This window comes from Elephantulus edwardii, unplaced genomic scaffold, assembly GCF_000299155.1.
Source record: "Elephantulus edwardii isolate Elephantulus edwardi_28Jun2011 unplaced genomic scaffold, EleEdw1.0 scaffold00342, whole genome shotgun sequence".
NCBI lineage: Eukaryota > Metazoa > Chordata > Mammalia > Macroscelidea > Macroscelididae > Elephantulus > Elephantulus edwardii.
The window spans coordinates 2127491-2143434 of NW_006400092.1; the positions used below are offsets into that span (position 1 = coordinate 2127491).

Sequence of the window (15944 nt, forward strand, 5' to 3'; positions counted from 1 at the left end):
CAGCACAGGAGGGGAAGACCCTCTATGAGATGGATTGATTCGGTGACTGGGGTAATCGGGATGGGTGTGTCAGAGGCAGTGCGGTTGGCGCAGGGTTTAGGGCTGTTGTGCATAGGGTCGCTATGAGTTGCAAATGACTCAACGGCATATAACAACAACAACAACAACAACAACAACAACTACAATTGGGTCAAGTTTCATTGTCTCCATCAGGTTTTAGCTGGAAGCTCAACACATTATAGGCTATGCCATCAGCCATTTGTCTTGGCTGATTTTCAGAAGCAGACTGCCAGGCCTTTCTTCCTAGTCTATCTTAGTTTTGAAGTTCAGCATTATAAGAACACACAGTCCTTCACTAACAAATGGTGTAGCTGCACATGAGGTATATTCATCAAGAATCAGACTGAATGACCAAGTCTCTCTTAGGACACTTACAACACCAAATTCCAAAACTTGAAGCAGAAGCTACTCATTTAATTAGCTGCACAACATGTTATGGACTATGCCATCAGAGTTCCTTGCAAAGATACTATTCATTACTTTTAATTTGGTAACATGAACTCATGGTAACGATTATTCAAAGCCCTGGTAGAACAACAGTTAAACTGCTCATTTGCTAGTCAAAAGGTTGATGGTTTGAACCTACCATCCATTACTTGGGTAAACGTTTGGTAGTCTGCTTCCATAAAGATTTACAACGTTGGAAACCTCATGGGGTAGTTCTACTCAATCCTGTAAGGTCATTATGAGTTGGAACTATCTCAGCAGTAATGGATTTGGGCTTTTTGTTTATTTGGAACCTGAAGTTTGTCTGGAAGGCAGTAGAGAATGCCCATAGATCAAAGGACTCAATTACCAGCACAAATCCTGTGCGATCAGAGACCTATGTTGCTTGAGACACACAGTATAAGAGTCCTATCACCCTTGTCTATCCTTTCTGTTATGTTTTGAATTGCATAACCCCAACAGATGTATTGTAAATTCCAATTCTTATACTTGTGTTTATACTCTCATTTGGGAATGTTTGTCAGTATGTTGTTATGTGCTGGTGAGTTGGAACTGACAATGAGTTAGAAGCCGGGGAGATATTTCTCATCTTTCTCCCTCAGAGCAGCTGGTGGATTTGAACCACTTGCCTTTGCATTGGCAGCACAACTTCTTACCCACTATGCCACCAGAACTCCCTCAGAGCAGTACAGGTTATGTCTTAAATTAGAGATATAAAAAGAGAAGATTAGGATGGAGAAGTAAGCAGAGTTAGGGGAAGATACATGCCATACCATGAGGTATGTCCAGTACTGGACAACTGAGTCATTTGCTAGTGACTTAGGTGAGACGTCAAAGTCACTCCTATCTCTGTGGGTGAAGTGGCTGTAGGAAGATGCAAACAGAATATTTAGCTTGAGAAGATAAAAATAACTATAGACTTCAGTATAAACTGCATCTCAACATCAAGACAACAAAAATTCTTTCTGCTGGACTGAGAAACAATATCATAATAGATGAAGATTGAAATTATCAATGATTTCATCTTACTTGGATCAACAAACAGCACCCATGGTGTTAACAGTCAGAAGATCAGAAGACATATTATATTGGGCAAGTTCACTGTCAGAGACATCTCCAAAGTGCTGAGGAGCAAAGATACTATGGTCTTTGCAATCACTTGCTACGCATCTGAGAATTGGACAATGACTAAGGATAGCAGCTGAAGAAATGATGTCTTTGAGTTGTGGTTCTGGAGAAGATAACGGAAGTATCCCATGGATTACCAAAAAAAACCAAATAGATGAGTCTTGGAACAGGTGCAGCTACACTGTACCTTGGAGGCAAGTAAGATAAAGCTTTTTCTCACCTACTTTGGGTATGTTGCTAGGATAGACTATTACTTGGAAAAGGACATCATGCTTGGAAAGGTGGTAGGTCAGTGATAAGAGAAGAAGACCCTCAACCAGATGGACTGACATAGTGACTATTGCAATGAGCTCAAGCATGTTAGAGATGATGAGGATGGCACAGGATAGGACAGAGTTCAGAATTGTTCATAGGGTCACTATGATAGGAGCTCTGGTGACTTAATGGCAAGAAACAGCTGCAATACCAAAGGCATGCGGTTTGAGGCCACCAGCTGCTGTACTGGAGAAAGATGGGAGGGTCAGATGGGTCGGTTCTGACTCAACAGTACACAACAGCTACATGGGGCCACTATGAATAATACTCAATAATATCAAACAGAAACAAATGCCTTTGCTTAATTAATGAAACCTAGATAGACATTCCTCTGGTACTCCCTGCTTTCAGCCATCTAACATTAGCTATAATATCCCTAGTACCACGATCCCTTCTAAAGCCAGCCAGGCCTTCTGGCAGTTCTGTTGATGTGCTGTTCCAGTCGTTTTTGGATAATCTTCAGCAGAATCTTGCTTGCATGTGATATCAAAGATACTGTTTGATAATTTCCACACTCTGTTGGGTCACCTTTCTTTGGAATGGGAACAAATATACATCTCTTCCAGTCAGTTAACCAAGTGATAGTTCTCCAGATTTTCTGGCACAACTTGGTGAGCACATCTAGGGCAGCATCTGTTAGTTGAAATATGTCAATTGGTATACCATCTATTCCTGGGGCCTTATTTTTTGCCAGTTTCTTCAAAACAGCTTGAATTTCTTCCTTCATTACCACAGGCTCTTGTTCATACATTGTTCCATGAAATTCTTCTGTGTCTGTCACTGTCTGTACAGTGACTCTGTATACTCTTTCCATCTTCTTTTAATACTTCCAGGACCATTTAATATTCTGCCTAAAGCATCCTTAAGTATAGCAACTCGAGGTTTGAATTTGTTCTTCAGTTCCTTGAACTTAAGAAATGCTAAGCCACCGCAACAAGATAAAGGTAAACAATCCAGTTGAAAAAAGGGCACAGGATATGAACAGACACTTCACCAAAGAAGACTTCAGATGGCCAACAGGCACATGAAGAAATGTTCAAAATCCCTAGCTCTAAGAGAGATGCAACTCAAAACCGCTATGAGGTATCATCTCACCCCAGTAAGATTAGAAAAATTTAACAGAACAGCAAGCAAGAAATGCTGGTGAGGTTGTGGAGAAATTGAAACCCATATTCACTGTTGGTGGAAGTGTAAAATGGTTCAACTGCTGTGGAAAGTGGTGTGGCGCTTTCTCAAAAAGTTGCAAATAGAGATACCATTTGACCCAGCAATTCCACTACCCCAAAGAGTCCATAGCTGCCACCCAAGCAGATATATGCACACCCATGTTTACTGCAGCTTTGTTCACAATAGCAAAGAGTTGGAAACAACCTAAGTGCCCATCAATAAGCAAATGGACAGAGAAGCTCTGGTATATTCACACAATGGAATACTACGCTGCATTGAAAATCAGAAACTTATGCAATATTATTCAAAATGGGTGACCTTGGAGGACATTATGCTGAGTGAAGTATCTCAGTCACAAAGGACAAATACTGCATGGTGCCACTATTGTAAAACAGGACTAACATCAGGGTTGGGAGGAGACTGAGAAGGATGGGATAAATGATGTATACTGCATTGAAAAAGATGAGGGAGAGAACTATTTAAAGGGGATATGTGATTGGGTGTTATTGTCATGACAGGAGTCCAGAAAGAAGGCTGCATAGTAGACTGGACCTAGGGGGAGCAATTGTAAAACAATGTAAAAATTTTTCTTGTACTTTTCAAAGAGGAGTGTACTGGTGGGGAGAGGGGTAGAGATGGGCAGGAAGAAAAGTGTAACAAAGAATGAATGGAAATCCAAAGTCTCTGTAAATTTTCATTAAAATTAATAAAAAATATGCCAAAAAAATGCTGAGCGAGTTTGGCCCTTTTGATTTTCTGACTCCATCTCCTTGCATACTTCATTGTAATTGAAATCTTGTAATTTTTCTCCTTACATCTAATTTTTTTCCTTTTTATAGTCCCCAAAAAGACCTCAACTAGATTGGCTGGCATTGTAACTACAACAATATGTTCAAGTATGTCAGACTGATAAGGATGGGACAGAGTTCAGATCTGCTGTTCATAAGAGACACTATGGGTCATACTCGACTCAAAGACACCTAATGAAAACATAGTCACAAACCATCAAATGCCAGGGTATTGTGTCTAAACCACCATTTTAATCATATCTTTATGTTAATCACAATGCCACAGTGGTTATGTTACAGAAAAAGGTAAACCATTCCAGGCTTTCTATAATGACACTTTAAATTTGCTTCTTTCTTATTACAGGTAATTTCCATAAACTTTTTCTAGTAGAACCACCTTGCTCAAATCTCAAGTTTCTAAGTTTCCTTTAACTCTCTCAAACTCTTTTGTCAATGGCATTGAATCAACCTGAATATCTTCCTTTACTTTGCCAATCTAAAGCTTATCTTTCTTTTGAAGCCAGCTTAAATCCTCTTATTATCTGAAAGTGATTTCCTCTCACAGTTTAAAAAGTTCTCAGTCTCTCATTGATTCATCTAATTCTAAATGACAGAATAATTCATTTATCAATTAATTATACCCTTAAATCATCTCTAAAGTGCCCTGGTGACAGGATATTTAAGTATTTGATTGCTAACAAAAAGAGCAGGAGCAGTTTTAATCCATGAGCAGCTCTGCAGGAAAAAAGACCTGGTGATCTGCTCCCATAAAGATTACACATTATAAAACTCCAGAGAATATATAGGGACATATATATAGGGAGTATATAGTATATCTGTTATATAAGGACACTGAGTTAGGAAGCTCTTGGCATAGTCTGCAGTAGGTTGTACTACTAACACTGATTGTGAGTCTCTGTTAGTTCTAACCACCAGTGACTCTGTAGAAGACAGAAGCTGTGTCCTTCCATTGTGATTTATAGCCTCGAAAGGTCAGTTATGGGTTGCAGCTGACTTGACAGTGGTTAGAATGATTTGATGAGCTAGAATCAACTCGAAGGCACATAACCATGTTATCTCATCTGTTATATTCTCAAGCTTCTACTTAAAAGTTGCGGTTTCCCCCCTTTTTATTATGGTGACATAAGCACTGATTTAGGGGATACAAATAGCTCATAGTAATAAATCTCATTTGAGGCTAATATTAATATATTAATCAGTAATAAGAAAAGTTGGAAATGCCCAAGGATATAAGCACAAAGATGGACAGACAAGCACACATAATTTTTACTCTGTTAATCTGGGGTTTATCAGAGCACCCCTACACTCCCCAACCCCACAGCCTATTTCACCTGTCTCAGAAGCCATGACGCTGTGTCCCTGGTCTGCTTTCCTGGAGGACTCATGGACTGGGCTGATTGCTTCTGCCAACAATACCCCTGAATCTTATTTCCTCAAGTGCGCTGCTGCCACCTACTTGGGTGGAGGTTGACTCATTCCTGTTTCAGGCAGTTACGGGGTTTCCTGACAACACAATCATGTAACACAGAAGAGCAAAATCAGCAGCCTGTGGAGATCTGTGTCACTGGCTTGATAAGAAAGTCTAGGACGTAAATAATATTAGCCCTGAAGTGTAGACTACTAGAGGTTTCCAATCTCCAAAATTGTTCTCCGGTAACTTCTGAATGTATTAACCTTTCTTTTTACTTTAAATGAATGGCAAGACTGAACAATTCTTGTTGTTGTTGAAGTGAAGAATAAAAGTAGTAGAGAACTGACCCACTTCTGTAACTTAAGTTCAGTGTTACCTGGTCACAAGTCTGCAAACTTGAACTTCAGCTCTTATTCTAGTTTTCATTTCCTCTATGCCCTTTGCACTGAATCTTGATTAGAAAGGAAAGAGGCATAGCTAGATATAAAACCAGATGGACCTTGGCCTCTGAGTCAGGTAATTAGTGGGCAGGTCTTTGATTCTTCGTTTTGAAGGAATATTAAGTGTATGGCAGAGTCCATTTCTGTTTTTTAAATCCTCTTATGAGAATGAATTCTACTGCCTTTGCCCTCTGTTGCCTAGAGCAAGACTGAGCTGCAGAGTTTTCTGGGTCTTAGCACTCGCTCTCAGAATGGAGCTCTTTCTGAAGATCCAAGACTTCCTTTGAAAATGTCAAACCATAGGCCTTGGACTTTAAAACTCAAATCTCCTTAAATCCTAAACCTGAGTGTGATAAACATGAGTTTCCTCAATTACAACTGTCAAGCTAGAGTACCACAAGTTAAAAGAAGTTTGTAAAGGCGAGAGTTTTGAAGTCCCATGTTATAAAGAAAGGTGTAGTTAGAAAGCAGTAATTAGAGCAAGGAAACAATGCATGGTTCAGGACCAGGAAAGGAGTGCATCAAGGATGCATCTTATCTCCATACTTTTTCAATGAATATGCAGAACAGATCATTCGAGAAGTTGGGCTTTATGAGGAGGAATGTGGCACCAGGATTGGAGAAAGACTTCATCAACAACCTGTGTTATGCAGATGATACAACCCTGCTTGCTGAAACTGAGAAAGACCTGAAGCACTTGTAGGACCTGAAGGACTGCAGTCTTCAATATGGCTTAATGCAGATCAACATTAAGAAAACAAAGATTCTCACCATTGGGCTGATCAGTAGCTTCATGATGGAGGGAAATTGAGGTTGTTAATAACTTCAGCTTGCTTGGTTCCAAAATCAACACTCTTGGCACCAGCAGTCAGGAAATCAAAAGACGAATTACATTGGGAATGTCTGCTGTCAGGGGCCTCCTTAGAGTACTGAAGAGCAATGATGTCAGTCTGGAGACTAAGGTGTGCCTGATCCAGGAGATGGTCCTTGTTTACTTGCTATGCATCTGAGAGCTGAACAATAACTAAGGATGATAGAAGGATCTGTCTTTGAGGTGCTGGAGAAGAGTGTTGAACATACTGTGGACTGCCAGAAGAACATATCTGTCCTGGAGAGGGTGAAACCAGGCTGCTTCCTGGAGGCAAGGATTATGAGGCTCTGTCTCATGTATTTTGGGCATATGGCCAAGAGGGACCTGTCCTTGAAGAAGGACATCATGCTTAGATGGATAGAGGGACAATGCAGGAGATAAAGACCTAGGGTGACTAGAGAAACAGAATTAGGGTTGTTGGCGACAATGAGATTGGCTCAGGATAGGGCAGGTTTCAGAGCTAGTATACACAGGGTTGCTGAGTTAGAGGTGACTCAGTGGCACATAACAACCAACTTTGTGTTGTCAGTGTAAATCCTTACCACTAAGTCACCAAAGGTCCTTGATTATGACTTAGAGCCTTGGAAACCAGATGAAGGATATCTATGAATTGGAATTGACTCACAGGCAGTGATTTTTGAGTCAGTGGCAATTTAGGCAAGGATGGTAGTAAGTAGAATAATGCTTCCCAAATATATCCATGCTCTAAACTCTAAGATCTGTAAATATAATTCCATATATGGCAAAAGAGTCCATAGGTGGTGTAAATAAACACTGGACTACTAGGCTGGAAGTTTGATGCTTCAAACCCACCCAGAGGCACCTCTGAAGATAGGCTTGGTAATCTGATTTTTAAAAAGTGATGGTTTTAAAAACCATGTGGAATTTTCTATTTTGTGTACATGGGCTGGTTATGAGTCAGAATCAATCTGAAGGCTACTAAAAAGCTTTCCAAAGTGCTAAAGAGAAATGATGTTAGTTTAAAGACTAAAGTGCACCTGGTGTAAGCCATGATCTTTTCAATTATTTCTTGTGCATCTGAAAAGTGGGCAATGAACAAGGATTCTAGAAGAATCAATGCTTTGGAATGATGGCTTTGGAGAAGAGTAATAAATATCCTGGGGCTGCTAAAGGAACAAATAAGTTTGTCTTGAAGGAAGTGCAACCAGGATGCTCTTTAGAGGCAAAGTGGGTCTCACATAACTTTGGGCCTGCTGTTAGGAAAGGCAAGCCCTTAGAGAAGGACCTCATGTATGGAAAGATGGAGGGTCAGAGAAAGAGAGCAAGACACTCAGCAAACTGGATTGACACAGTAACAACAATACTGGGGCTAGTGAGGATGGTGCAGATAGGACATCGATCTGTAGTTCATAAGGTTGCTATGAGTTGTAGCTGACATGATGCCACCTAACAACAACAATAACATGTCAGTCATGGTGGCATAATGCATTTTATGTTGGGCTGCTAGGATTCAAAGGTTTGAGTCCATGAGCTTCTCCACAGGATAAAGATGAGCAGTCTCCTCACCATGAGTCAGAATCTACTCAATGGTTTTGATTTAACAAGTATCATATCTTTGATTCCCACAAATGTAGGGAAGCATATATGTTTTAATAGATTTGCTCTCTCTACTTCAATCAACAGTTCTGGGGGCCTAGTGGCAAGAAGCTGCTACAATCCCAAAGACACGCAGTTCGAGGCCACCAGTGGCTTCGTTGGAGAAAGATAGGCAATGTCTTCCCATGCAATTAACTGCCTCTGAAAACCTGCTGAAGGGTCTGCTATGGGTTGGTTCAGACTCTATGGAACACAACAACAACTACAACAACAACTTTCATCAACAGCAGGCAGAAAAGACAGACATCTACGTTTTAGGAGGAAAAAAAATGTAGAATAAAATACAATTTCTGAAAAAGTCCAGACTAACTGGATCAATAGAGATCATGGGGACTCCTGAGACTATTACCTTAAAAGACCCTTAGAATTTTGAACTCAAGCTGCTCTTGCAGCATTCCTTACAGCAAAATTGATTTATAAAATTATAAAATTAAAAATGCCAACCATGACCTACAATCAATAAGACTCTAGGTCAAACTGCACAAGTTCAAACCACAGATTCTTATGAAACTTAGTTATTTGATTTGATCTTCCAAACGAGTAGAGTAGATCTTCTAATATAATACTTCTTTAGTTTATGTTCTCTTGGATCTGAATTGTCAATTCATATATATTTACAAATTGTCTTGGAAAATCCAAGATTGATAATCTGTCACTTGTTTACTAATTACTGTTGAGTTGGAATCCACTCATAGCTGACTGTTCAGCAGGTTTCTGAAGATGTAAATTGCACTGGAAGAGATTGCCCATCTTGCCTTGCAGAATCTCAGGTGGATTGTATTAAAGAGACAGAATATTGAGGTTTGCAGCACCGTTCTCTACAGACTAAGGCACCAGGGTTTCTTAACGATCAACTATATGAGACCAAATAGCCCATATTTACCCAGAAGAAAAGATAAGAAGGTAAGGAGAGGTGGTAGTGAGGTTACTAGTTCAAAGGAGGCACAGTAATAAAAGGAAATAATGAGAATGATGACACATTTCGATCATTGTAACCAATGTATGGAAATAACATACAAAAATCTCTAAGATGGAAACTGGATTTACTGTGTAAACTTTCACCTACAACACAAAACATTTTTTTTTCTTAAAGAAAGAAAAGCAACACAATTAAAAGAATCTACTCCCTAACACAAATTTCTAAAACTCCTCTGGTCTTTAAATTTTTTTCCCCCTGTTTTCTCCCTGCTTTTGCTCTGGCTTTTCTCTAGGCTAAAATTCTCTAATGGGAAGTCCCTACCTTCATGTGTCAAAAATCTGACTCCTGTATCAAGAGCAGCATTTCCTTCTTAAATATAGCAATTTCTTGCTTTCATTTCCTATTTGCCTTGTTTACAAATCTAGTACTATTTATATTCTCCCTTTCACAACAGCTATTTACTTAATTTTATGTTTTTTCAGAACCCTGGAAATTATCTCTTTAGAAAATCAAGGCACGTACAGCATCACTGCATAATTATTAATTTTTTTAGAGTGATGAAAATAATAATCTTCAGTTTCAACTGTTCTCAAGTAATTATCCCTAAGATGTGTGTATATGTTTTCTAGAAAAAGAAATAAGTACAGTGCTGAAAATCATTGCACAGTTTCTTTGAATATGTTTTCTGTCCAAAAAAAGTGCCCTTGTTTGCCATTTAATTGGTTTTTAAAAAAACCAGTGATAGGCTTTGACTTGTCCTTTAAATCCACAGGAAATAATGGACTACATTTGATTCTGCTATTGCTGCCAATGTTTCTGAATCTAAAAAAAAATGTGATCAACAATAGAACTTGCCTTTCTCCCTTTGGGGTAGAGGCCTGTTTTCAACCAACTCATCTCAAAAATCATGATTAGTTTCCAATTTTAACTATGATGCCATCCCAAAGGCCTGCAATTTGAATACAGCAGCTGCTCCATGGGAAAAAAGATGGGCAATTTCCTCCCGTGTGGTTAAACTGCTCCTAAAACCTGCTGGAGGGTCAGCTGTGTGTTGGTTTTGAATTGACCCTACACAGCAACAATAAATCTTGTTCTTAGATGCTGAGCTGATAATTCCTACTCAGTTACCCAAGTTGTACAATTTACAGAATTAAATTTTCATGTTGTTGTTTATTTTCCTCCCTATTTCCTGCCCCAGTTCACTTTTAGAAAAAAATATTCATTGTTGCCTTACCTCCATGCAGTTTTCAAAAGGAATTTCTTGCCACATTCCTCCACCCCATGGAGGGAGGTGGTGGATGAGTTTGAACTGCCAGCCTTTTGGTTAGCAGTCAAATGCTTAAGCTTTTCACCACAAAGGCTCCTTTCAATGAATGTGGATTTCAAGCATTCTGCTACAAAAATGATATTATGATATTAATATAGAGGACTGACAAAAGAAATCTATGGATAACTCTTGCTGTTCTGAGATTTATGGTGTCTTAGTTGTCTGGTGGGGAGCACTAGTGGCCTAGTAGATGAGGAATTGTGCTGTCAACGCAAAGCAGGTGGTTCAAATCCACCAGGTGCTTCAGGGAGAAAGGTGGGTAATCAATCTCCTCCTGTGCAATTTACAGCTTCCAAAAACCCAATGGAGGGTCAGCTGAGTTGGTTCTGACTTGATGTAATGAGTTGAATTTTTGTTGTGTGATCTAACAGGGAGCTCTCACGAGCCTAGTCTGCAGGTGTTGGGCTGCTATCTGAAAAATGGCTGTCTCCAGTGACTTGAAACCCTCAGCTGCTCTGAGGAAGACAGACGTACAATCTCCTGTTTCAATGTACAGCCTCAGAAACCTAAGGAGACTCAACACTATGAGTAAGTTCCCTTTCGATGGTAATAAGAGAGAATATTGCTACAAAGATACCACAAGTGGATGGCTCTAGCACACATCAGTGTATCTTTTACAGTTTAGGAGTCTACAAGTCCAGATTCAGTGTGCCAGTTCTAGAGGAAGACTCTGTGCCAGTTGTGAAGGAAAGTCCTTGTCCCCTTTAGCATTTATAGGTCTCTCAAGACCTCTGTGTATTCTGACCTTACCTGATATCAAGGAACTTTGTCTTGCAGGGGCCCAGGTACAAAAAGCTGCACTTGAGATTAGTTTTCCCAACTGCTTTTATACTGCTAGAGGCCCAGCCTTTGGGTTAGCAATGCAGCTCCCATAATTATAGGCCACACCCGAAAGGCACTCTCCTTATATCCTATTAGGACTGTTATGTGATTAGGAAGTATTACATTCCACCGATAATGCTCTTAAAACTATTTGGTCTAAGAGATGATAGAGGATCAATACATAGCTCTCACAACATATCAGTATATAGATGTGTTTTGTGGTAGACATAATTCAACATGGCCTATTTCTTATTTTAAAAATTAGATTTTAACTGGCGTGTAGAAGCACAACTTGATAAACTACTCTAGGACAAAGTTTGTGCCTTCTCTTAGGGTTCTAAGCTATGCTTGTATGCACATGTGTGTTTAATTAGGGGTTAGCAATGATTCTCTCTGGTGGCTTATCTGTAGAATTGCACAGTCAACTCAAAGGCTGTGTTTCTCTGGTGATTTAGATCTACCAGCTGCTCCTCCAAAGAAAGATGAGCAATCTCCTCCCATACAGTTTACAGGCTTGGGAACCCAATGGACAGGCAGCTATGAATCAGTTCTGATGCAATGAGTAAGTAACTCTCACTTTGGGTTTTCCAATATAAATTGCAAATGTAAGCAAACTAACATTTCAGACCAAAGAGGCTATAGAAACAAATAAGCAGTTTTATTAGAAGATCTGCTCTAAAAACATTCTTCTGTTCCCATTTCTGGAATCTTACCCACACCCACAGTCATCAACCACCATATTCTCATAATGTCGGAGAATGACATTGTCATCATTGTCTCGATAAAGCATGGAAATAGGAGATAACTTGGTGGGGATACAGACAGCCTTGGGGACCTCTGGGTCTACCACCCTCATCATAGCTTTCATGAAAGCATAATTGGAGCTCGTTTGAGAGGTGGTCAATGAGAAAGGACATTCTCCGTGGCAGTAGTTTGCCTTGAACCCCTTGGGGGCAATGATCCACTTGTGCCAGCCCAGATCCCGAAAGCTGATGAACAGCTGGTGAACATGGCAGAGGTTCTCACAAGGAGTTTGAGACGTAGGGACTGTTGATCTTCTTTTTCTGAGTGAAGAGTGGCACTGCTCAGTGTTGAGGATCACCACCAGCAGGGAGGCATGAAAGAGGCGTCTCAGTTGGGCACAGGTCTCCTCAAGCTGGAAATTCACTTCCGGGTTTCTGTGCCGTTTAAAGAGGATTTCTAAGAACAAATCCAAGGTCTTCTGGGACTTGTGGTTCCAATCCTTAGTTAAATGAAGCACGTTGAAGTGAAGGATACCTTGCGGGCCTGGCACTGACTGTAGTAGAAATGTTTTACCTGGTTTAGGGTGGGACTTGCCCCTTATGTGACGTTCCTGAACCAGAGATAGAATCAATTCCAGTTCTGGTCCCAAGTTGTAGTAAGTGTTGGGTCCCAAGTCCAGGCTCAGCCGGACCATAGTTAACCGCTCCTTTTCTTTAATGGCAGACAGGTTGAAGTAAAGGTGCTTCTGAAGGCAGGAAGAAACTTGGGCATGTTTCTTGGAATGAAGAAAGAAACCTAGATGGGAGCAGAGAGATGGGAAATCACAAAACTGTTTACTTAATATTGGGCTGTTGTTGTTGTTATGTGTCGTCGAGTGACCCTATGTACGACAGCCCTAAACTCCGCTCTGTCCTGTGCCAATGGCACTGTCTCTGACACTCCCAACCCAATTATTCCATTCACTAACTATATAAATGTAAACATTCATATATACAAAACAAGAATGTGGAATTTTCCATTACATCCTAAACTATGAGGAAGTATAGCCCGAGAGCTCCTTGGAGGCAAGAATGACAAAGCTTCATCTTACATATTTTGAGTGTTTTGTTAGAAAAGGCTATTCCTTGGAGAGGATATCAAGCTTGGAAAGGTGGAAGATCATTAAAAGACAGGAAGACTCTCAACCAAATGAATTGTTGCAGTGACTACAGCAATGAGCTTGAGTATGCTGGAAATGAGGAGGATGACCTAGGATAGGACAGGGTTCAGGTCTCTTGTTCAGAGGATTGCTGTGAGCCTACTCAACTTGATGGCACTTAAAAACAGCACCACCATTTGGGAAGATTTCTTTCTCTCACTCCCTCTTCTACCCAGGAATTCTTATCTGTCATTGGAACCTAAGGTGTCCTGAAGAGAATTTTGAGGGTCCCTGATGGATAAGAAGAAAAGGAATTTAATTTTTGCTTTTACTAAACTCTAGATGAAATGTAACTGTCCCTTTATTGGAAACCACAATTTTGTCAGGTTCTATGGCACTGTTTTTTTGTGTTTTTGGTGTTTTGTTTTTTTTTTTTAAGTTTTTTATTGAGATTTTGACATCAAGAAAACAAAGATTCTCACCACTGGGCCAATTGGCAGCATCGGTATGGATGGTGAAGAGATTGAAAAAATTAACCAGTTTTTTAAAAAAGTTAACAGTTTTAGTTTGCTTGGCTCCACAGTCAACACTCTTGGTACCAGCAGCCAGGAGAAAATCAAGAGACAAATTGCACTGGGAAAGCCAGTTGTCCAGAGTACTGAAGAGCAACAACATCAGGCAGGAGACTAAGGTGCACCTGATCCAGGCTATAGTCTTCACAATTGTGTGCTATGCATAGGAGAGCTGGACAGTGACTAGGGATGACAGAAAGAGAATTGTTGCCTTTGAGCTGTGGTGCTGGAGAAGGGTGTTGAATATAACATGGACTGCTAGGAGAACAAATAGGTTTGTCCTGGAGAGGGTGAAGCCGGGCTGCTCCTTGGAATCAAGGATTCTGAGGCTTCATCTAACATACTTTGGGCATGTTGCAAGGAGGGACCAGTCCTTAGAGAAGGACATCATATTTGGGAGAGTGGAGGGACAGTGCAGGAACGCAAGACCCTCGATGAGATGGATCGATTCAGTGATTGGGGTGGTGGGAATAAATGTGTCGGTGACAGTGAGGTTGCCACAGGATGGATAAGGGTGTAGGGCTCTTGTACACAGGGTCACTATGAGTCTCAAGTGACTTGATGGCACATAACAACAAAAACAGTTGAGATTTTAATGAAAATTTACTGAGAACTTGAATTTCAATTCATTCATTGTTGCACATTTACCTCCCTACACACCCTCCATGGCACTGTTCTTAATAAAATTTATAGATACATGCGTTCATATCATACTGTTCTTACAAATGCCTTTAATAAACATTTATGTTCATGCTATTTTTAAAAATTAATTGTAAGTTATTTCTATTACATTAGTTAAAACCACATACATTACTATACCCATTTTTATTTTTAAAATGTTTATATAATTGTATTTCAATATATAATTGCTTCCTTTGAAAATCTAAAATATTCTATTGCATAGATGCAAATCACAGTTCTAGAGAATGGGTGCTATGCTTAAAACACTTGGTTAACAAAAATATTTGAACCCACCAGCCTTCTGAGGGAAAAAGATGAAGCAGTCTCCTTCCAACAAGAGTTACAGGCTCTATTATAGACTCCTATTAAGATCTATGGGCAGTGGCCTTTCATGCAGGATCTTTTTGAGTTAGAATTGACTTGATGACAGTGGGTTTGGTTTTTAGTCTTTGATCCAGCAAAAATTTTACCCCAAGGGAAAACAGGGGGAGGAAAAAAATGCACACCCAAAAGAAGGGAAGGTTATTTTATTCCAGTATCTCTTGTCAGGATTACTACAAAAATCCAAATTCTGTTTCCAAGGTCTAGGAGCATTCTCCAATCTGTTTCCTCAGCTCAGTTCTCTCTCCACTTGGAAAACCCACTTGTTGGCCTTTTATACTCCCCTCACCTCTCTGCCTCCCTAACCACCTTCTCACCACCACTTCCCCCTTATAAGGCATTAATACAACCTATGGAAGTCACCTTCTTGGCCTTACAATATACAGAACTCATAGCATAAAATAAAATTTTAAAGGGCCAAATTTTATATTCTCAAGGCCGTATACAGTTCTAAATAACAACTCATTGCTGTGGAATTGGAACTGACTGATATACAGCTGACCCTGTAGCACGTTTTCAGAGGTAGTAAATCTCAGAGGAGAAGACTGTTCATCTTTCTCCCGCGAAGGACCTGGTGGATTGGAACTTCAGAGAAACGCCATCTTTGTGTTAGCAGCAGTCACCACCCGATAGACTCTCTACAGTGAAAAAAGCCCTTTAAATGCTTAGATTGAAGGACTCAGTTTTACATTTTAACCAGCTGGGAAGCTGTATAGAAATGCAAATGGTCTACTCCCACCTAAGATTATGAATAAGAATTGTTTGGGAGAGCTGGACGAGCACAAAGCTGAAGAAACAATTTGGGTGGAGGAATCGGTTTGTGAAACTACAGTATAGCACTCATTTAGGTTCTAAAAGGTATTTCAGTGACGTAAATGACTGCTACTTATTCATTAATCAAGAATAGCCTTTTCCACGTAACAAAAGTAGGAGAATCAGGGTAAGGAAACAAGTACTCGTGGGAGAATTGCCAAAATTTTCCTCCCTTTCGATGTTGAATGGCTAGCCATCAAAAGATAGATCCGTGAGAGGAGGAGGTAGCAAACTGTTTGTATAAAGATTTACAGCCTTGGAAGCTCTAAAGGATAGTTGAAC

General features: G+C 40.0%; 1 protein-coding gene across 1 annotated transcript in view; it reads right to left on the reverse strand.

Moving 5' to 3' along the window:
* Window positions 1-12042: 12042 nt before the first annotated feature.
* The window catches only part of GDF3 (growth differentiation factor 3), a 113150-nt gene continuing 109248 nt past the window's right edge, over window positions 12043-15944 (reverse strand). Inside the window, exon 4 of the mRNA XM_006901767.1 lies at window positions 12043-12872. Coding sequence (XP_006901829.1) covers window positions 12043-12872 — 830 coding nt within the window. The remainder of the gene's footprint in view (window positions 12873-15944) is intronic.